The sequence below is a fragment of the Harmonia axyridis genome, chromosome 6 (genome assembly GCF_914767665.1).
Source record: "Harmonia axyridis chromosome 6, icHarAxyr1.1, whole genome shotgun sequence".
NCBI lineage: Eukaryota > Metazoa > Arthropoda > Insecta > Coleoptera > Coccinellidae > Harmonia > Harmonia axyridis.
In genome coordinates, this window is record NC_059506.1 from 17,379,137 (window position 1) to 17,403,856 (window position 24,720).

Sequence of the window (24,720 nt, forward strand, 5' to 3'; positions counted from 1 at the left end):
TCCAGATTTCAGTAATTTAACAATAATAAAACGGTTGTCAAGATGACAATTATTGCAGCGCGGTACTCTTGTTTTAATTAAAGAAGATAATCTACCTCCTGGGAAGTGGAGCCCATCACGAATTGTTGCCCTGCATCCTGGTGATGACAATGTATCCAGAGTGGCTAGAGTGAAACTGATTTCTAGTTTTTTGAAGCGACCAGACCACTTTGTCCGCTACCTATTGATATATTTTTTGAGCTGTTATAACTCTATTGAATTTTGTTTTTGTTTTAATTAATCATTGTGGATTTTCCCGCACATGCTAAACTGCTCATAGTTTTTAATTTGTTTTTTTCGGGTTTTCTTTAATTCTTGTGAATTTGTTTTTTTTTGTATGAAATTCGTTCAGCATTTTCCCCGGAGCAGGATGTTTGGGAAACCAATTGATTTTGATTTCATTTGTTCGAGCATAATGGTATCCCCTCTCCCCATTTTCCTGAAGGAGGGAAATTAAAACACACATGGTCAGTCGAAGAAAAGAAGAGTTCCAAAAAACATAGCTGCCGCTCGCAATTTTGGTTATACGTTTTACTTATTTTCTTTCTACCGCTTTTCCGCAAGATTCACTAACTAGTACCTAATTCACCTGAGTAGAGTCTGATCGATTAGCCAGATCTTCACTGGATTGCTCTGATTCACAACAAGCACTACTGGATGACGAGAAGTACCGCAGATTGAGCCCTACAAAGGTAGGTTTATGATACCAAAATTCAGTCTAAATTCAAAATTCATACAGTCCATTTTGTTTTGAGCTAAGTTTCCCCAACAAATACAATACAATAAAAATCTTTTTGAAGAAATCAAAAGTGCAAGTCCCAAAGAACTACTCAATAATGTCGTATATAAAATATTTTGTAAAGACTGCTATCTTGAAGATAGAATTTCTGAATACAAAAGAGACTCCCCTAACATACTCAATCCTTTGAAAAACAAAAAAGAATATAATACAGCATTAGCGGGACCTGTGAAAGATATCCTTCACTCCTTTGATTTTGATCCAGGCTCTGTGACAATTTTGGGTAAGCAAAGTAACTCAAAAAAAAAAAAAAGATAAACGAGATGATATCCATAAAGCATGACAAAGATTCAATAAATAAGAGAAGTGACATAAAGAATCTAAATACTGCAGATCATTATTCGATTGGAATAATCAAAGATAGGTAGAAATTTTGTTATCCAACTCCAATATAGTGTATAGATAGCCATCGAAATCCGCGAATTCTTCAAAAACTGTTATTGATTTTAGTCGTAATCCTCCATGCAAGCAATGAACATGTTCGAAAAACTTTTGATGGTTCCAATAAAGATGCATATCATACATATTATCCTTAGAACATCAATAAGAGGAACGGAAATCGCCTTGTAACTGATGCATTTGTTTTGATGCCAACATTCGTCACTCCTTGTCTGACGGAACACTATAGCAGTAGCGTAACATAATTTGATTGATTTCAAAATGATCAATTCATGCTCAAAAATAGTTTAAAAAGTGATTTATTCCTAAAAATTTTTTCGTGTTTCAAAAGGTCAAAGTTTTTCTCAGTTTAATGATTTAGCTATTGTGAAGTTATGAAAAAAGGTTTCCTGATAAAGCATTCAACAATCAAATCAGGATTCTCCACGCCTATGGCTTTCACACACGATCGGCTAGCTCGATTGTGATTGGTGACACTAAACTTCCATCTCTCTTGTATTCGGGATCGAGCACAAATGTTTACTTTCCGTTCCTTCTATCTATATTCTAGGATATTTTAGAATATTTCAGCCAAAAAGAACTCACCCATTACTGATAACCACGCAAACACCTTTGGTATGGTCCATTTTCTTGCATTCAATCTAACCGCAAGATGTGATGGGAGGATCCTTGGGATATTTTCTAGTAATCCTCCTCCAGTTATATGTGCAAAAGCCTTGATCTTTTCGGATTTTATTAATGGAACTACAGATTTTACATAAATTTTAGTTGGAGTCAATAATTCTTCTCCTGAAACAGACCAAAACGTTAATACTGATCACCCAGCATTACGATATACTCTTACCAAATGTTTTTCCAGAATCACTAAATGGACATATACTGTGGTATGTTGCTCCTGCTAATTTCATCACTTTCCTTACCAAACTGAATCCATTACTGTGTACTCCAGACGATGGAAGGCCTATTATAATATCACCTTCCCTAATGTCCGACACGCGAGGAAGTAAATTAGACCTTTCAACTGCTCCTACGGCGAAACCAGCAACATCGTACTCCCCAACAGGATAAATATCAGGCATTTCTGCCGTTTCTCCTCCTAAAATAAAATTAGATTTATAGATTCTTTATAATTTTTCAGTTATAAAGTAAAAGTTCACAATTTTCAATTCATATCACGTTTATGGTTGAAACGAAAAACTGAATGCGCATGTGCATAAATGCTATTTGACAAATGCTAAGACAGATAGTTAATACAACAATGACAGTGATGCATAAATGAGCCTTTACTTTACTCATACCGAAAACCGCGTTAAAGCGATCACTTGTTATTGCCGTTATGATGTACCCACCAATCAGAGAGCATCCAGCTCTGAGGCATCCTTCTGCAACACCGGATACCACATCCTTCGCCACATTAACATCCAAATGACCACAAGCGAAGTAATCTAGAAAGAATAAGGGCTCGGCTCCATGTGCTAGTACGTCATTCACACACATTGCTACAAGATCAATTCCAATGGTATCATGTATTCCGACTTCCTGAGCAATCTAGAACGAGAAGATTATTTATGGATAAATGTTCGGGTAAATGATGCCAAGAGAAAAACAAATCCTAAAAAGTTATTTCCTTCTTCATCATCGAATACGATAAAAAAAAACGAGATATTAAGAAGTTACTCGAAGATTAAAATCTGTTCTTTCCATCTTATTGAATTTTCTTATATTAGGTAAATTGAAAAGTCCCCGGTCTGATGCACAGTTGGCTGCGCTAGTATTAAATCCATATGTTTTTAGTTATTACCAACCTTCAAACGATACGTGTCAAAATTTGACAGCAGTCCGACCATTAGTTTGTGAAATATTGCGTTGTGAGTGTAGCTACTTTCGTTATTTGGAAATAGATGGAAAAAAAAGAATTTCATGTGCTGATAAAATATTGCATTTTGAAGGAAAAAAATACAGTTGAAGCAGAATCTTGGCTTGATGAAGAGTTTCCGGGGTCTGCACCAAGAAAATCAACCATCACTGATTGGTATGCTAAGTTTAAACGTGGTGAAATGAGCACCGAAGACGGCGAACGCAGTAGACGCCCAAAAGAGGCTGTCACCGATGAAAAAATCAAAAAAGGTCACAATATGATTTTGAATGATTGATCGAGATAGCAGACGTTGAGAAGATATCATCTGAATGTTTACATCATATCATTCATGAACATTTGTACAAGAGAAAGCTGTGTGCAAAATTGGTGCCGCGCGAACTCACAATCGATCACAAGCAACAACGTGTTAATGATTCTGAGCAGTGTTTGAAGCTGTTTAAGTGCAATAAACCTGAATTTTTGAGTCGATATGTGACGATGGATGGAACATAGCTCCATAATTTCACTCCGAAGTCCAATGGACAATCAGCTGAGTGGACTCTACACGATGAACCGAATCCAAAGCGAGGAAAACACAACAGTCAGCTGGCAAGGTTATGGCATCAGTATTCTGGGATGCTCAAGGTATAATATTCATTGATTACCACCACAAGGGCCAGACCATATACAGCGATTATTATATAGCGTTATTGGATCGTTTGAAGAATGAAATCGTTAAAAACGGCACTATTTGAGGAAAAATGGGTGCTGTTTCATCAAGACAATGCGCCGTGTCACAATTCAATGAAAACAATGGTAAAATTACATGAATTGGGCTTTGAATTGCTTCTGCATCCACCGTATTCGCCAGATCTGGTCCCCAGCGACTTTTTCGCTTGCTCGCTGGATAGAAATTTAGCGCCAATGAAGAAGTAATCGCCCAAACTGAGGCCTATTTTGAAATGAAAGACAAGATCGCTGTATCGCCTTCGAAGGCAACTATGTTGAATAATAAAATAGAATTTTGCCAAAAAAATTTGTTTTACTATGCTAGACCGTGGAATTTTCAATTGGCCTGTTATAGTTGTTTCGACTACTGGTAGAAGACACTTCGAAATTTGAATTTTGTTTCTCACCAATGTTCAATTACCTATTGTTGATTAATTAGAAGGGCGAGATTTGAATACGAAATTCCGAAATTAAATCAATGTTGTTGAAACATAGGTCACTGGCGAACGAAAGGCGACAAGTTCAATGCGAAAGGAATTGTACCCTGGTAATGTTAGCTTCCGACCGGCAAGCTCCACGGTCAAACATACTTTCGTCATTTTAGATTTTCTGATTTAATTTCTTGCCGAACGTAATAAAATTAGGTTCATCTTATAGTGAAATGGAAGATCTACCAAGGAGCAAGCTAGTCTTAACAATTCTAAATTGTCATCAGTCGGTCCGAAAGCACTTTCTAGATAGGGAGATAGAGAGGTGCCGGATTGCTGACATAGAAGATTTTTACAGAGAAATAACAGACAGAATCAGATAAATATTCCGCGATGATAAAATAATTGGACATTTTTGTTCTCAGAACAATATTGCTAGTCAAAATTTTGAAAAAAGGTTGTTTTTTATTATCTCGGCAATGATGCAGCAGTTTCGAAACACCAGTTGCTAATGGAACATGAAATGTTTAACAAAATAAAATTACAAGATGAAAAAATTTTTAGTCGTAGTCTAGTAGGTCGTTTCAATTAACGCTCCCCATTTCATGATCGTCTGGTTTACAAGAAATTTTTTTTTTCAAATTTGATAAATCAATTTTTTTCTCTTTGAAATTAATGGATCGGATTCAGTTACTTCTATATAGAAACCAATTTTTCCCAAATTATTGGACAACTGGATTTTTCTATTGAGTTTTTTGATTTTATAAATTTCAAAACGTCATATCTGTTAATTTCAGAAGGAACATTAAAAAGTCTCTGTTCACCTTCAACTTTGTTCCAACTCCATCGGTACCTGAAACTAGTAGAGGATCCTTGAATCCTGCAGCTTTTGTATCGAAAAGACCCCCAAATCCGCCAATACTTCCCATAACACCAGGACGTTGAGTTTCTTTTGCCTTGGGCTTTATATGAGAAACCAGATCATTTCCAGCAGTTATATCCACTCCACATTGCTTGTAGGATAACTTTCCTGATGTTAAAATTGACCTATAATGACAAACATACATAATATTTGAATATTTATGAAATAATGAATTGAAAAGACAAAAACCGCTATAAATATATACATTAAATATGATCTCTCCTGAAGAGAAATTTGCCTGAAAAAAGTCACCAAACTCGTGGGCAGAGATACATTGAACGTAACGTTGTTCTATCTTGCTGGAACCATATCTTTGGTTATAGCAGCTTTAGATCTTTGTGCAGAATTCGATGTAGTGATGATCTATGCACATTTAAGCACTTCCCAATAAAGAGGTCGGGATCATCACGAAAAAACCAATCAACCCGTTCCAAGTTCTCAATAAAGTTAGGCGCCCAGGTTTTTGTTCATCTAGTGTAGAACTGGTTTCCTAGAACTTTTTCACATTTCCGAATGAGAAGAATGCTTGGCGCATCATTTGAGTGACGAAAATCTCGAATATCGAAGAAATTTTTATCGCGTTACTGTCGCAGAATTATCATTTTTGTAAAATTCGCGTACGCATAACATGTGATTCGCTCCTGAAAAACACTCCATAGCGACTAAATTCCCAAAAGCCAGACTAAGATGCTTAGAATACCTGGTGTGTGTACTGATTCGAATTTGTTTCAGACTTTTTGGGATATCCACCTGTTGCTTTGGTGTTCTGCTTCACCAGAGTTCTGTAAGGTGGTGCTCTTCAGAAATTTTCGAATTCCCGTTATCTGCCTTGCCTAGACTTTACAAACTTTCACAATAAATTACAATTTAGTTCCTGTTGAATTTTTGATGAAATGAATGGAATATAATTACATTATAAAAGATTGTTGCGAGCATAGAATATAAAATATTATTGTTCTGTGACTGCCTCGGTAGTACAGTGGACTAAAGTAGACTGTGGTGCCGAAGGTATCGGGTTCGAATCCTGGCAGGGTCATGGATGTTGTATATTCTTATGACCGTAACAGTCGATGCCTTCAACAAAATTGAAGAAAAAATATTGTCCTGTAGGGAATCTATCGATTCCCTCGAAAATATTCTAAGTTCGAGAACAAAAATCCTATAAACGGAAGAATTCAGTGTAAAAACTCAGAATAGCGATACCACACCCCTAAGTGATCCGTAGAAAGGCTTTGCTAACGGTCGAATGGAAAACGGCCTGAATGCCCATAAAACTCGGCATTTCAGGGCGAATAATTCAAACAAAGCGATGAACCGTCTATACCCAATCATCGGAAGAAGAAGCCGAATGGACAGAAACACCAAACTCAGGATAATAAAAGCCGTTGCCAGACCCCAACTCACGTACGGCTCAGTGGCTTGGGGATATGTGGCAAAGAACCACATCAAGGGAATACAATCAACGGAAGATAAATATCTAAGATGGGCATTAGATGCCCCTTGGTTTATTAGAAACATCCAAATCCACAGAGACCTAAAATGGGACAGAATAACTGACTTCATGAAGAAAAAAGCCGAAAGAATATTCGAAAAATTGATACAACATCCCAACGAAGAATTGAGAAGATTACTGATTACGAACCTGCCGAAGATGCAAGAAACATGAATACATACCGCAAAAGACCCAGGGATCAATTGAGAAATGATGACCTAAATATATAGGAAACTCAAGAAAATACATCAAATTGAAGAAACAATCCGAATAAAAAAGGACTCCCGAATAACCCAGCACAATAATGTGCAAGTAGAAATTTATCCAATCTAGAGATAAATGGTTTATAGGCTTTATGCCCGAAACCTAAGAAGCAGCAGGTTAGGTAAAGTGAGTATTCTCGCTTTTGATGAGTCAGGACCCTCACACTTGTTCCTTTGGATAAGGTTCGTCTGTAAATGGATTCCCCCTGCTTTACAAAAAAAAAAAAAATTCAATTGAATTCAGACCAGTCTACGAGAAAGAAACTACATCTACAACATATGTGCAACACTTGCACTGACAACGAGAAGATTAAAGATTTTCACATCTGTTACCGAGACCGTCGAAAAGGTACCTGCAACGACCAGCGACCCTAAGAATCGATTAGACAAATTACCATCTTCTTCAAACTCTTTTAGTGGGCTGAAATAAACTGAATAAGTATTTTTATACCGTTCTTTTATTGCCCTGAATTATCCTTGGCCGTGAACTACTCTAGTCACAGTATAAGGACCACAACCCACAGTCCTCTACCCAAAGGTCACGAAAGCCGAGAATCAAGAGAAATATCAAATATAAACAATGTATGCGCCGAAAAACGCGATCCCTCGAAATCACGTAGGTATAAATCTGAAAAATCTCTCGTTTTGTCTGAAAGTTTCACAGGTATAAGTAGACACACCAGGTTTTCTATGCATCTTAAGCCAGACTACCGATTGACATATCATCTGCGTGCTGCGAACGTTCATAAGATAAACATTTATAAACTTTATTTTGAGATGCCATATATACTACATAGGATTCAGAGAATATCGAGAACTGATCATTTTGTTGAAATTTTTTTTGTCGCTATATTGGCACAACTGCCTTATATAATCGCATTGCATCATTTCCCAAAATCCAATATTAACACATTGGATAAAAATATTGAAATTTTGCTTTACGAATCGAATTTTCGCACTAGATAAGGCTCACGTTTTCAGATATTTATTGAATTCTATGAAGCTAAAAGCAGTACTTACCTAGAAATACCTTTCAGAGCAATGTCTTTTCTATATTGACTTCCATCGAATTTGATAAGTTTGCAAGCTTGAGTTGCATCAGCAGCAGCCTTAGCAAGTTGGTTAGCCAAAGAAACCACTATCAACACTCTGCCACCATTTGTCACTAAATTACCATCTTTGAATGCAGTACCACAATGAAAAACTACGAAGTTATTTTTTCGTTCTACTTCTTCCACTCCTGTGAAATCGAATCATTTAGTTAATTAGTGATGTTCTTTTTGAACTGCCTGCATGTTTCGGGTTTCATCCCATTATCAAAACTGAATATAAAATAATATACACAAGTACATATAGATGACTAGGTGACAGATGTTAAAAGTGGAGACAGGCGAAAATCTAATTGATCATTTACAATAAGAAGATTTTGTTTGTGAGCTGTGGATATTTCTAAAAACTCCAAGAGGTCTAAACGTTTGCCTTTAACACCTTTGTGTAGAATTTTTGTCTTATTGAAATCTATAAAATGATTGGAGGTGATACAGTGATTGGAAAATCCGGTTGTTGACTTATTTCGAAGAATTGATCTTTTATGTTCTTCAATTCTAATTCCGAGAGATCGACCGGTCTGGCCTATATAAAATGCAGGAGATTCTTCACAAAACAATTTATAAACACCTCTCGATTGGGAAATATTGAGTCGACTCTTACCACTAAAAAACATTGATTTTAAATTTCTCTTATTTGTACATATATCATCAATATCATTTTGTCCAATTCTTTCACAAAGTTTATCACTAATAGATGGAATATAATTGATGTATCCAATTTTTTTAATTTGATCTTCAGATTGAGGTGGATAGATTATATTTCGCCAACGTCGGACAAAACTGACAGGGTACATGAAGAAGAAAAAGATTATATTTAACAATTTATTCTGTTGTTTTTTAAATATCAATTTGTCAATTCCTTTCCTTATTCTATGCTACAGCTGAGGGCATCGCAACCGTGCTTAGCTAACCCCCATTTCATGGCCGGTAGATACAACAGACTCACTGACGAAATTTGAGGCTTTCCTAAAATATGTGTGGTCTCCCGTCTACAGGGTCTTAGACTATTAGTGGTGGTAATTCCTCTCAATGAAACGGATACGTTAAGGTCGTTCTGCAGACGAAAAAGTTAAATTCGATTGCAGAGCCATCTGTGACGAATCGTGGAAAGTTGTTCGTACAAAACTTTTGTAATTTTTGGCGTAGATCACAAATTTTCATTAAAAAACAGGTATTCCCATTTGAAATTTCAAAGTTGATCTTCGTCCCCCCCACCGGTCTGATGCACAGATGGCGATACTAGTATTAGTTAGTTCAACCTTCAAACAATACGTATCAAAATTTGACAGCAGTCCGACCATTTGTTTGTGAGATATTGCATTGTGAGTGTAGCTACTTTTGTAATTTGAAAAAAAGATGGAAAAAAAAGAATTTCGTGTGCTGATAAAATATTACTTTTTGAAGGAAAAAAATACAGTTGAAGCAAAATCTTGACTTGATGAAGAATTTCCGGGGTCTGTATGAGGAAAATCAACCATCATTGATTGGTATGCTAATTTTAAACGTAGTGAAATGAGCACCGAAGACGGCGAACGCAGTAGACGCCCAAAAGAGGCTGTCACCGACGAAAAAAATCAAAAAGTTCACAAAATAATTTTGAATGACCGTAAAGTGAAGTTGATCGAGATAGCAGACAATGTGAAGATATCATCTGAACATCATATCATTCACGAATATTTGTTCATGAGAAAGCTGTGTGCAAAATGGGTTCAGCGCGAGCTCACAATCGATCAAAAACAACAACTTGTTAATGATTCTGAGCAGTGTTTGAAGCTGTTTAAGTGCAATAAATCTGAATTTTTGCGTCGATACGTGACAATGGAAATATCAAAATATGGCTCTATCATTTCAATCCCGTGTCCCATCTACAGTCAGCTGAATGGACTGCATACGATGAACCGAAGCCAAAGCGAGGAAAAATACTAGTGAGCTGGCAAGGTTATGGCAACAGTATTCTGGGATGCGCAAGGTATAATATTCATTGATTACCAACAAAAGGGACAGACCATTAACAGCGATTATTATATAGGGTTATTGGATCGTTTAAAGGATGAAATCGTTAAAAAACGGCCCCATTTGAAGAAAAAAAGTGCTGTTTCGTCGAGACAATGCTCCGTGTCACAAATCAATGAAAACAATGGCAAAATTGCTTGAATTCGGCTTCGAATTGCTTCTGCATTCACCGTATTCGCCAGATCTGGCCCCAGCGACTTTTTCCAGTTCTCATACCTCAAAAGAATACTCGCTGTAGTCGCTGGAAAAAAATTTAGCGGGAATGAAGAGGTAATCGCCGAATCTGAGGACTATTTTGAAGCCAAAAACAAATCTCACTATAAAAATGGTATCGAAAAGTTGGAAGAGCGTTATAATCACTCTATCGCCTCGAAGGCAAATATGTTAATAATAATAATAATATAGTTTATTCTGTAAACCACAGTTATAAACACTAATCATGTTGAATTATAAAATCGACTATTGCCGAAAAAATGTGTTTTACTATGGCCTGTTATTCCAAAGATGTTTCCTTTTCGAGATTTTTGGCTGATTCAACTTTAATATTCACCTTGTAGAATAATCATCTGCATATTGTCTATCAATCAATATTTAGTAATCACCTGTTATTATTTCGCCTTTCGTTGAAGTTGCGGGATATCCACAGGAGGCCATAACAACCCCAACGGCTTTTAATTCCGTCTTCCATTTTATTTCCATCCGATGAAGCGATCCATTACAACAACTAGATATTATAGAATACAAGTCAGATTCCAGCAATGGTAGAATAACTTCTGTTTCCGGATCTCCAAACCTACAATTGTACTCGAGAATTTTAATGCCATCATTGGTTATCATTAATCCGGCGTACAAGACACCTGTGAATTGTAAAAACGAAATAATTAATTTTCAGTTTCTTATTTTTGATTTAAATTTTTAGTTAGGAATTTAGGAATTTTTTAGTTAGGAGTTTAGTTTTCGGAAATTAGACAATAATGTGTTGATATTTTTATTTTTTCATCATTCAACAAAAAGGAAACAAGAAAATAAAGCGGGATTCAAGGAGGATCATGTGAAATGAAAAAAGTACTGAGTTATACATGTCGTGGTCGTGATTCCACAGCCCTGATTCAATGACATATGTAGAACAGAACTTCATCCATATGTTTAGTTTAAGATGTCTAAAACCACGGTGTATGCACTCCTCAAATTTTGAATGCAATGACATTCGACCAAATTGAAAATATTAGTTTTAGTTCGTGGCGGCGCCGCAATGTCATACTTGTCGTTTCGATCTTTTTCCATTGGTTTTGATTGGATACATTAATTAAAACCCGATACTGTACAATCAAAAGCGATGTGTAACCTAGTATGATCGTGCAAAGTCGTGAAACAAAACATGAAACGTTTACTGGAATGAATTCAAATATTTGAAATAGAGAGAGAGAGAGTTTACTGGTATTTCAATTACAAGAATTGCTTCCATAGATCATAACTATAAGGAAAGATATACATATATAGGTATATAATGGCACAAAACTCATAAATAATAAATAACAAGAATCTTAATTTGTTGATAGCGCTACCTACTGTTGACATAACGAAACTTAACTAATATTCTCAAAATTGGCAAAACAAAAGCTAATCAGTCCATACACCTGGTTTTAAGACATCTTAGTTTAGTTGAAGTTAATGGTTACGTCCAGAAAATCGTTCATCTTTGCAATTGATTTTATTACGATTGGGGAAATATTCGATTAGACTGATGTATCATGTCCGAAACTTCTCGAAATACACGCTCTTCCTGCTGTAATAGAGCCCACAGACAAGCAACTTAGTTGCCAACTTTTGGGTTTGATATTCGATGGGCGACTAAGTTGCAGGCGTTGCAGCGTCTGTGGGGTAGTCTGCAACTAGGTTGACAACATCAGTTGGATTTGTTTATTTGTGGAGAGAAGATATCATTAATTCTTCGAATTCAAGGTACGAATCCAAGTGAACTCATTGAATACATGAACAAAATGAGCAATATTCCACATATTCCATTTTATGATAAGGCCATACCCAGGGGGTAAGTTCGATGGAGTAATTTTTCAGAAATACTAGTCTAATTTCAATTTAATATAATAAAGTTTATCTACCAAAAAAATGTAATTAACAAAAGAATAGTTCAGTTGTAAATAAACATGGAAAACCCACTAAAACTGAAGTTGCGCGTGGGTTTTGCACAGTTAAATTTACAGTATTTCCTATGCATAATGCATATGATATCTACAATATTTGACTCCTTACACTTTGACATTAAGCCTATCCCAGATACAACAACGAAGAAAAAAAAATTAACAATAACAAAATTTTTAAACAATTTGTGGATTAGAATTGATATCTGTATATGATCCATACGAGAGAAAACAACACAAAAATTGAAAAAGTCTGTCAGTCAATCAGAGATCGAACTAGATCTCTATTCAAGTTAAGAAAGTAGTTTCTGATTTTTTTTTTTTCAATATGTGACGAGAATTTATATTCATTATATTAATTTTTTGTTCAGTGGACAGAAAATTGAAGATTTTTGGAATGAGGTAAGATATATTTCTTTGTCCGATTTTTGTACTACTCAGAGATGTTTTTTTTTCCTAGTGAAATGTTCATGATCAATATTATTTAATAAATATTTGTTCCTGTGTATATGTTTTACATCGCATACTCTTGCTTGCGAAGTGAATTGCTAGAGGAGGTTGGTTTTTTTCCATGCATAATTTTCAGAATTCGTTTCTGGATCATTTCCAACTTTTTCGAGTGAGTAGAAGCAACCCCTCCGCAGCTCAATATGGCAAATCGAATGAGACATATTTTATTTTATTGCATATTCAGCGGTACTTCTGAATTTATACGTTCATTTGGTCTAAACACCTCTAAAAATACAAATTTTTCCGCCTAGACGTTTTCAAATTTTTTTTCACTTGAAAAGCCTATTCTTTTGAGTTTTCTGTATCAATGGTGCTGATGTCTCTATCGCAGTATTCAATTTCATCAAGAAATTCAACTCACCAATATATGGTATATTGTCTTTTCTAAAACCTTCAACTGTCTTCTCGAGAATATTTTTTTGCACAAATTCAACCTGATCTTCGTTCAACAAGGGGCATGGACAATATGCTCCCATTCCTCCTGTATTAGGCCCTTTGTCGTTATCGAATATTCGCTTATGATCCTGTGCAGGTTGCATAGCTTTAACTGTTGTACCGTCAGTAAAAGCTAAAACCTGAAAGTCAGAATGAAAGTCATTAATTTACGTATAAAACCGAATAATATGAGATCCAACCAAAAACTTCATGGACCCTTCGAAATACAAGAAATTTCTTCTCGAAGTGATAACGTCTTAAACTAAGCTTTACTTACCGATATTTCTTCTCCTTCTAAAAGTTCCTCTATAACCACAGTTTCACCAGCGGATCCAAATTTTTTTTCTCCCAAAATTTCATCCACAGCGTCACAGGCCTGTTTTTTATTGGAAGCAACAATAACCCCTTTTCCAGCAGCCAAACCACTTGCCTTCACAACAAGTGCAGGAAACGGTGCTCTGCAATAATAAAAATATTATTAAATCTCAACAGCAAGAACATGACGATAGCCATCATTTGAATAACATCAAATACCTTTCCAATGATGTATTAAAAAAGGTTCTTACATTAGACAGCCCTGTGATAGCTACCCCTCACCTTTTTATTTTAAAATGGCACCCCCTGTATATTGTCAATGAAAATTGCGTGTCATTCTATTTGGAATACAACGATAGCACAAACTTGTTACTTTTTTTTGTAATAATAACAAAAACATTAATAGCCATCATCTGGTTTGTTGAGGCAATTGGGTCGTTTTTCGATTTCGAGTGCTTCACGAATTATCCTACTTGTGAGGGTTTTCTCTGCAGAGTGCAGAGATGGTCTTGTATCCCTCAAAATGTCCTGCTTTAGAGTTTGAATAGAGCATATGTTGGATCTCCTTGGCGTATTGTGAGTTGGGGCTCATTACTTTGTTAGTTATACGTCTGTTGGTTTGTACTATGTATGTTCTTGGACATGCGGAAGATGGTATCTCATATACACCTTGAGACTCGTTATCGATCGTATCCTATGGTGTTCGGAGGAATTTGGAAATTTTGTGATCGGCTGTGAAAACTGTCTTTATACCCTGTTTTTGAAGGATGCGACTGATTTTGTCAGTGACACCTTTATTGAAAGTTCATCTACCATAACCCAGGTGGAATCCGCCATATCGCACCTCCCCCCAACCGAAGCCGAGGAAACAGGAAATTGCCAGAACCCATAGGAAAGCCAAAGTTTCTCCATCAAACATCTCACGTTCAGAAAAAATATGCCTCAAAAATCTCCATAATAATACCGATATCATTGTCCTTCCAGCCGACAAAGGTGACGCTACGGTTATTCTCAATACCTCTGACCTCGTGGAGAAGATGTCGTCCCTACTGAAGTCTTCAGAATATGAAACCACCCCGCAGGACCCTACAACCTATCTCGAAAAGAAAACCAAAGCTCTAATCACTGCCTCGAAGCTTCCGCTAGAATTCAAAAAATATTTCATCCCAAATGAAAAATCTTCTCGCACCCCTCGAATCTACGGATTACCCAAAGTTCACAAACCGGACATCGCCTCTCGTCCAATCGTCAGTGCCTTTGGATCCCCAACTCATCATCTTGCTAAATACTTAGCTTCTACACTTCAACCACTAGCTGAAGAATCATCATAGCTGTAAAGAATTCTTTCCACTTCATCGAAACCTTAAAAACGTATCAAATCTATGAGTGAGACATTCTTGTCAGTTTTGACGTCGTATCTCTCTTCACCAATATTGCACTGAGAGGGTCCATTGAAATACTGGAAACCAAACATCACATACCCCAGGTTACATTGACCCTCATAAATCATTGCATGTCGAGCATGTACTTCCTCTTTCAAGGTACATTCTACAAATAAATAAAAGGTGCAACCATGGGATCTCCACTTTCTCCAGTCATCGCTGATGTGTACATACATGGAAGATTTTGAAACCAACGCCATCGAAACGTTCCACCTAAAACCTACTTGCTGGCTTCGATATGTGAACGATGTCTTCGTCATTTATTTATTTAATTACTACACCCATCTACAGCCTAAGCCAATTACAGAATGGGGAAAAATACAAAATTACAATAAACAATACAAAATAGTATATATACAGATAGCTTCTTAAAGAAATTGCGACTCTAAAACAGCCCTTTTTATATCAATATGAGTACAGCAAAAATCGAAGTACGTTAGTACGCGGAAAAAGAAGGTAGAACGTGGTTACATTTCGAACAGGCAGCCTTGAAACGTGCCAATCCACTGAGGCTAGCAAGTAAGGGCAATCAATTTGAGAACTTATTTAATAATATTATGTAGGAAAAGAATTCTCAAGTAAACACGGCGCACTTCTAGGGAGTTCACATGAAATCTATTGAATAAATATTCCTGTGGTATGCCACGATTTGGATACATGCCATCAAATTTGAAACAAACGCACTTCAAAAATCGCCTCTGTATTTTCTCCAAACTATCAATGTGAACTTTATAACCAGGGCTCCACACTACACATCCATACTCTAGCTTTGACCTCACAAGCGCCGTAAAAAGGAGGAAAAGGGTTCGAGATTCGAAGAAGTATTTGGAGTTTCTGAGTATGAAACCGAGAGTCCTGAGTCCCTCCGAAACAACTGCACTCACATGTGGCACAAAAGTCAGCCCTTGATCAAATAAAACTCCCAGATCTCTACATTCAGTCACTCTGTTCAAAACGCTGCCTTCAATGTTGTACTGAAAATGAATTTTAGATTTTCCACGACTAAAGGATATCACATTGCATTTTTTAATATTTAATGAAAGCAAGTTTCTTTTACACCAATCAATCAGTTTATCAATGTCGCTCTGAAGATCCCAACAATCATGGATGGAACCAATTCTGCGAAACAACTTACAATCATCAACATACAAAAGAAACCGGCAGAGCAAAAATGAATTCAAATCATTCATAAATAACATAAACAGCAGAGGCCCCAAATTAGAACCCTGCGGAACTCCAGATGATGCTAAGAAATCAAATGACCTGAATCCGGAACACTGAACGAACAATTTTCTATTTGTAAGATAAGATTCTAGAAAAAGGACGAAATTCGTTGTTAAGCCAAAAGAAGACAACTTTGTCAGAATAACTCCATGATCTAGCCTGTCAAACGCCTTGGAAAAGTCCGTATATATAACATCCACTTGGGAGGACTCATCCAAAGCAGTGCACAGATACTGAGTCAAACAAGTCAAGTTCGTTACAGTGGACCGACCTCTAATAAAACCGTGCTGACCATCATTTATTCTACATTTTACGTGTGCATAAATTATATCATATAATACACGTTCGAAAACCTTACTGAAATTGCTCAGAATAACAATGGGTCTATAGTTCTCCACGTCTTCCTTGCAGCCATTCTTGAAAACAAGGCACACTTTCCCCTCCTTCCAAATACCCGGAAAGCAGAGTTTAGAGATTGATAGCTTCAAAAGCGTGGTCAAAGGCTTTACGAAAATGATGGCGCAGTCCCTCAATAAAAAGGATGGTATTTCATCTGGTCCAGCAGTCATGCTGCTTTTGCACTCTTCCAAACATTTTAACACACTATCTTCACTTATATCTGGAATAGGAAGAGTTTGCTCAAAACAGCCTTGGCTAACATGATTTTGTTGATGTCTAGAAGAGCTTACAAAAGCAGATTAAAAAAAAAGTCGCAAAAGCATCAGCAACATCTTGAGGCGTCGATAAAACGGAACCATTAAATTTCATCGATCCCGGAACAGATGAACTTCCTCTAATTTTATTTAAATAAGATCCCTAGACAAATCATCCTCAGCCTCACGACAGAAACTGGCTCGAGCAACCGATATATCATTCTTCAGATCTCTGCGAAGCCTCTCGAACTCCTTCAGGAATGAAATGCAACCTGTAGATTTACAGCTACGTCGACATCTATCTTTGGATTTTAACCTAAAAATAATTTCATTAGTGAACCAAGGTGGGTATAGGGACCTTTTACCCGCTGTTTTGGGAACACATGCTGTCAGTATGCAATTCAGGTTTTCATAGAATCCTACACAAGCCAAATTAATATCATCATATCCGGTCAAGAAATCCCAGTTAGTATTCAGCAGATAGTCATAGAGTAACAAGAGGTTAGCTCTTCTGAAATTGAATCTCTTGGAACCACCATCCTTTATATTATCTTTAGGCTGTCTTGATGTCAAAGTCAGAGAAAACTCTAGAGGAGGATGATGAGCATCTACAGGAACAAGAGAAGAATTAGACTTCACAACGAGGACCTGACGTCGACAACAAACAAGATCCAAAATTTTTCCATTTATATTCACAATATCATTGAATTGACGCAAGTCCATATAGTTCAAAAGTCCCCTCAAAGCTTCAACCTTACCTACAACATGGGAAGAAGATAACTGACAATCCACATATTCAGGAATATTAAAATCTCCAAGAATAATGAGATTGCCATCATCCAGAAGCAAATATGGTAAGCTCGAGACAGCATCGAAGATCTCCTCATATTACTCAAGTCTGGAACTAGGGGGTATATAAATGGTGAAAATATATAAACTAGAACCTCGCTCTGTCACCTTCAAACCAACAATATCAATGTTATGGAAGACTTCGGTTATGCAGCTGAGATCAAGATAGCTAACCTTTAAATCTGAACGCACCGCAATCAGAACTCCACCACCCCTCGTCGCGGTTGTGAGGCCAAAGCTACGGTCCTTTCTATACAAAATATACTGATCACTACAGATTTCCGAGTTTGAAACATCAGAAGAGAGCCAGGTCTCAGTTAAACATATAATATCGTAGTCACATTGAGAAATTCTATCATAAATAGTATGCAACTTCGACCTCAAACCCCTTACATTTTTATAGTAAAAATGCAGGTCCGCTGACTGAGATGCAAGAAAACCTCCAAAAAACCCATTGGGCATTGATTGTTATTTATTAGCAAACAACGATGATTTTAAATTGTTGAATTTTTTCAAATATATAGGACATTTTCCGGCATCCCAGGCAGCATGCTCAAAATCATTCAACTTAGCATTAAAGCAATTAATACACTTTCGAACAGAACTCGTACAATTATTTAAACAATGGTCACCGGCACATCTTGGACAGGCCGTGTTATGAGAACATTTTGATTGACCATGATTGAAGCCACTACAATTGTAACAAATCATTAACTCTGTGGCATCATACACAGAACAAACATCAAAATTCACAAAAAGTTTTCCTTGCTTCATCACCATAGTATAAGTATCTGCATCCATCTCAATGATTGCTTGAAAAATCTCAGAATTTTTATTTGTGGCCCAAGTTTTTAATACTCTCAGATGAGAGCTATTAAAAATTACATTATTTTGACCTCTCAGAAACTTAACAATCTCATCAGCTGGATAATTTTCGTCTAGACCAACTATCTTTACTTTTGGAGGAAATTTCTTCACATCGGAAACTCGATAGTCAGGTGAAAGTTTCTCACGAACAATTTTCTTGATGTTGTCGGCACCCTCGGAGTCTTCACAGCTGATAAATAGACCACCATCCTTGACCTGCTTGACCTGTGAAACCTTCAAATTCAAATCTACTGGATCTATATTCTTCATAATGTCACGTTTTGTTCTGGAATTAGTTTGACTAGTGTCCCTAGGTTTAATAACAATCATTGATTTAGATTTGACTGAGTTTGAATAACTAGGTTCCGTAGATTGAGGTGTAAAACAAATTTTCGAAAAAGTTTCCTCAGCCTGATTGGAAATCTTAATCAAAAGGTCATTGAACATATCCTTGAATCCACCAAGCATTTGGTTCAGTTTTTAATCGAAAGATCCCTTGATGTATTCCTCGTATTTATTGCGGATTTTATAACAACCAGGGCAATACCAACAAAACCAGGTGTTTTCAAACATTGTATGTTATCAGAGGGAATTCTCACACATTTGACCTGATAAATTTTACCGCACATGCCAGAGCATGTGATGCCCGGCGATTTTCGACGATCGAAAATTTCATCACAATGTCCACAAATAGACATTTTTATTAATTATTCCTCTGTGAAAACTTTGGAATGGAATATACAAATGTCGTACCTTAAAGTCCACTAATATCCACTAATAAAGCGTTTGACAAAGTAGACCATGACGTATTGCTGTTGAAATTAAACAGGTTTGGTCTGTCGGGTAACTTACTCAAAACTATGAAAAGTTATTTAGAAAACAGATATTCAAAGGTGAAATATAACGGAAATACTTCAGGAAAGTTTGAAGCCAATTCTGGTGTTCCCCAAGGCTCAAATCTGGGACCTCTACTATTTTTGATTTTTATTAACGATCTGCCGTCTGTGCTGAAGTCATCGGAATGTCTACTATTTGCGGACGATTTAAAAATATTCAAAGAAATACATACAGTACGTGATTGTATAAAGCTTCAAGAGGATATAAACAGGGTTTATGAATGGAGTCTCACAAATAAACTACATTTCAACGTTAAAAAGTGTTTGACACTGACTATTGCTAGAATAAAAAATCCAGTTTTGTTTGAATATATGATCGGCGACGAAATTTTGACGCGTTGTGATAAAGTGAAAGACCTCGGTATCACATATGATAACAACTTTTCTTTTTCTCACCATTTCACGATTATACTAAGGTCAGCTAACCGGTTACTAGGGTTCATAATCAGGCAATCTGCAAGCTTTAAAAACATAAATTCTCTGAAAATTCTCTACTATAGTTTAATTCGACCCAAACTAGAATTTGGTACACAGATATGGTTTGCTGAATATCACAGTAAATTGGTTCAGTTGGAAAAAATACAAAACAAATTTTTAAGATACATTTATTTCAAGAAGTATAACAAACCAGCTGACTATAAAACTGTAAGAACATATCAACTAAGAAATGAATTTGAATTATTATCGCTAGAAAACAGACGAACTCTCGCGGTGTTAACTTTTTTGCATAAATTGATCAATAACAAGATAAACTCACCGGAAATATTATCACTTGTAGGATTCAACGTACCACCAAGAAAAATTCGATCTTTCCCTGTGTTCAATGTTCCTCGTATGTTCACTACTAGATCTCCGCTTGTGGCCATGTTACGATTAGCAAATGAACTCAATTCCATGATAGATCTTGATTGGACAATGTCGCAGAGTACTTTTCGCACATCAGTTATGCGATACCTCATACAACTCTCTGTGTGATTCAACCCCATTAAATTAAATTATATTGTATTATATGGTAAGGTTCAGTGTTGGCATGTAACTTATACCTTCTTATGATTTATTATGTATGGTTATTTTTTTTATGTTACCTTTTTATCCTTGTAATGAGACCTTTGTGGTCTGTTGGGATATAAATAAATAAATAAATAAATAAATAACTGTACATGTCTTACAGCATACGATGAAGGCACTAACCCGAAAACTCAATTTAACTATAGGAGATCTCCAAAACACGTCCTTCGCTTATGAATATGATAACGAGTCATATGGCCATATGGACCCAAAACTCTCCAAGACTTATTTGATCATCTGAATGACATCAATAGCCATATCAAATTCACATTGGAAGTTAAAACCAACAACTCACTCCCTTTTCTAGATGTTCTCATAACAAAATCCAACGATTCCTTCACACACACGATTTACAGAAAACCAACCCACACAAACCGCTACCTGAATGCATATTCACACCATCATCCGTCTCAAATCAACTCCGTATTGAACTCTTTAATCCATAAAACTGACAGATAGCCTACACATTCCACAAGAAATCAACATCCTCCAAACCGCCCTACAACAAAATGGATACAACAGTCAACACATTCAGAAAACAATTAACCGACATAGGGGAATAGTCTCTGATAACAATCCAGATGTATAGAGCCTTCATTTGTATTCGTGGTCAAGAGTGCTGTGGAGAAATTAGAGTGGATTTTCTGTGATAAAGAGTAGCGCTTAGCTCGTACCATATCGACTAACATTAGTTTGAATACGTACTTCGGATTTGGTACAAGCTGAGCGCTACTTGTAATCACAGAAAATCAATTCCAATTTCCCCACAATTCTCTTGACCACGAATTTGAATAAACGCACGTTATTAGTGGATACATATCAGAAGACAGCAATACTCATCTACATAAACAATTCCGGCTATGATAAAATATCAAGTAATCAACATTAGAGCAAAAGTAAATGAAATTCAGACCAACTTACTCCATTATGAACTTTTTGGCCTCTGTTGGATCGTTGAAAGATTTCCATCTAGCTGTGGGTATATCGTGTTTATCGAAAAAACTTTTAGCCCAACTCTTATCTGATTCCAAACGTGCTGCATTTTTACAAGGACCGAACACTTTTATGTTGGATTTCTTCAGAAAATCAGCAATGCCTTTAGCTAGAGGATCTTCTGGCCCAACAATCACTACGGCTACCTCATTTCTTTTACAGAATGTTTCGATATCCTAAAACATAAATTCAGTGTTAAGAAGATTAATTCATAATTCAGATAATGGATCCTTTATATTGCGCACTTATTCCATGCTACAATCTTGCACATATGCCTGTTTTTTGAGCCGAGAATGAACTAATAAGCCTCATGTTTAACGTAGGTACTTGAAAAATTCTTAAAGATGATACAACAGAGAATATATAAAAATGTGAGGCAGACATTGGAAATTGAACAATTTATTTGCAAGAGAGGCTTTGGTACACGTTTTTGCAAAAATCGAAGAGGATATCAAGGTTAACGAAGTAATGCTAAAAATCAGATATCTTCGCTTCAAAATTCCCATCGATAACGAAATGCAATCACTACGGAGTCTGTAGTGATTGCAATTCAGTGTTCCGAATATTACAGCCCGCTAATTCTTCACGTAACAACGGGAATTACGCAATAGTTTTCAGTTTATAATATGAATCAAATCAGTCCCGAATGAAGTAATAATGTAATATTGAAATATTTTTCTAACAAAGAACTAATGCTAATGTATGGATTAAATAAATCCTTATATTTATCTTGCTGTCCAGTATAACAACCAAGTAAGAAGTAAGTACTAAATGTCTTGAAATTGTCGGGTTCAACGGCATTTCGGGTTTTAACCTTATTTTTCGTTAACTTTTAATATTGTCCACGTGAGGCTCTCTAAGAGTAAATTTTTATTGTTTAGCATCCTGATGAAGGAGCTTATTGTATGCATGTACATGGCCAAAGGTTGATTGAGTTGAATGCCCCTTTTTTGCCTAGTAACCAATTAGGTTCTTATTAGTCATCTATCCTACTTTTTAAATACTATTTTGATAAATAAATAACAAAATTCTATACTAAGGTATCTGTGAATTCTCACAAACTCTATTCTGTCTAAGCTTGTGAACTGTCTTCTTATCACCTCATTTAGCAAATGTTCCATACTTGATATGCCGCACGCTCTACGCAAGTAATTTCATCAATAATTTATTTCCATCAATAATTTGCATGGTTAGTCAAAATGTAGCTCTAATAAGACAAATTATAACTCAAAAATTCTTCCACTGAATAAAAAGCATTATTGACCAGCATATCTTTTATTCTTTTCAAGAACCCTCTTTCCGGTAGATTCCTCACATCCTCCGGCAGTTTGTTGAACATCTTGATTCCCCAGTAGGTCGAGAAATTCTGTCTATATTTCCTCTTGTGTAGTGGTGTTATAAGGTCGTTCTTGTATCTGGTGTCAAAAGAGTGGCATGATCCATTCCGCATCAAGATGTTTCTTCTTTGGTGAGTATATTTCAAACACTCCTTCATACAGGGTGTCCCATAAGTGGCACGTCACAGTGACACCGAAGGTAGGTCAGCTAAAGAGGGACCTAACCAGCCTAACATGACCCCAGTAAAAGTTGCATGGTTTTCGAGTTATTACCAAATTACGTTTTTTAGTGAATTTTCACCTTTTTTAACATTGTCAGGGTCAGAATTCTGCTGGAAAGCTCTCGAAGCTTATTTTTGTTGTTGTAATGGAATCTTAAATAGTTATTTAAGATGACATGAGTATGATTCTGTCAAAAAGTTATGTGGATTTCCGTAAATTAATGGATAAATCTTGATTTCAATTGCTAGCAAAACGAGAACTTCGACTTTTGACACCTGCTGTGAAAAAAAAATCCTTGAAACAAAACGAGCAAGTAACATCAAAAAATTGGGCATTTTAGACAGATTTAGAAATGGTACAATACACGAATCTTATGCCCATAAAACTAGGTATTTTCATCATTTTACCGATGCCCTACTTAACTAAGTTGAAACTAGGAACCCCGCTATCAGGTAATTTTGCCGCTTGCTATGACATTACATTTGATACCGGGCTTTGTTATTATTTGTTAAAGTCACAATAGGGAAAAGGATGGATTAGGGGAAGCGAAAAAGGAATATTATTGAAAAAAAAAGGTAAATTAATTAAAAACAGACTTAACTTTCGATTATTTATTTAATTCTTAAATCTAACTTACAGTAAATGTTCAAACTGTTTCCCTCGGACTCTAATGCATAAATGACACCGTTTTATAAAATTACGATTCAATTTTCTTAAACTAATTTCCGATATGGTACGGGCTGCGTCGAATACGCGTTCACGCAATTCTTCCTCGCTTCTTATTGGTTTTGCATACACTTTGTCCTTTAAACATCCCCAATAAAAAAAATCCAGTGGATTCAAATCCGGGGATCGCGGTGGCCACAGTATGGGTCCTAATCGCTCAATCCACCTGTCGGGGAATGTGTTGCTGAGGTGCTCGCGAACCCGCCGACCGTAGTGTGCCGGGCAGCCATCTTGCTGGAACCACATCCTCTGCCTGAGTGCCAACGGCGCGTCTTCCAATAATCCTGGCAGGTCATTTTGAAGCATTTCCAGGTAGTTTGCCCCGTTCAAAATAGCTGGCAACTCGACCGGTCCTATTATTTGGCCGTTAAAAATTCCCGTCCACAAATTGATTTTGAATTGGTATTGGGACCGGTCTTCTCTTGTTTCCTGCGGGTTTTCTAGTTGCCAGCTATGGATATTATGTAAGTTGGTGTATCCGTCCCTTCTGCAGGCCGATTCATCGCTCCACAACACTTCATTAAAAAAGTTGGGATTTTCTCTCCACTTTTGTATCATTTTTCGACAAAATTCAACACGCGGTGCATAATCAGTCGGCTGTAGAGTTTGTACGCGTTGAATGTGGAAGGGATGGTATTTGTTCCTGTTCAAAATTCGTTGTGCCGAGGATTTGGGGACTCCAGTACGGCGTTCAATATTTCGCACTGAAGTTCCTGGCTCCGCTCGCACTTCTTCTAAAACGACGTTGTCGTCAATCGTTCGAGGTCTTCCAGATCGGCTATTCGTCCCTGGTAGTCTGCCCTCGCGATAAGCATTTGCAGTTCTCAAAATGACTTCGTAGTTGGTAGGATTACGATTCGGATATCGTTCCAAGTACAACCTTGCAGCCAATCTTGCATTGTAACTCACATTGCCTCGATTTGAAACACGCCTGGTTTCGCCGTAGATTAAATGCATGTCAGCGTACTCACTA

The 24,720-nt window shown here is 36.6% G+C and overlaps 1 protein-coding gene across 1 annotated transcript in view; it reads right to left on the reverse strand.

The window, feature by feature from the left end:
* LOC123682891 (trifunctional purine biosynthetic protein adenosine-3) overlaps positions 1-24,720 on the reverse strand; it is a 40,984-nt gene that overhangs the window by 10,219 nt on the left and 6,045 nt on the right. The window contains exons 2-10 of the mRNA XM_045621702.1: positions 21,391-21,638; positions 13,433-13,613; positions 13,082-13,295; positions 10,654-10,908; positions 7,950-8,169; positions 5,077-5,299; positions 2,587-2,785; positions 2,082-2,333; positions 1,823-2,026 (exon numbers count right to left, since the gene is read on the reverse strand). Coding sequence (XP_045477658.1) covers positions 1,823-2,026; positions 2,082-2,333; positions 2,587-2,785; positions 5,077-5,299; positions 7,950-8,169; positions 10,654-10,908; positions 13,082-13,295; positions 13,433-13,613; positions 21,391-21,638 — 1,996 coding nt within the window. The remainder of the gene's footprint in view (positions 1-1,822; positions 2,027-2,081; positions 2,334-2,586; positions 2,786-5,076; positions 5,300-7,949; positions 8,170-10,653; positions 10,909-13,081; positions 13,296-13,432; positions 13,614-21,390; positions 21,639-24,720) is intronic.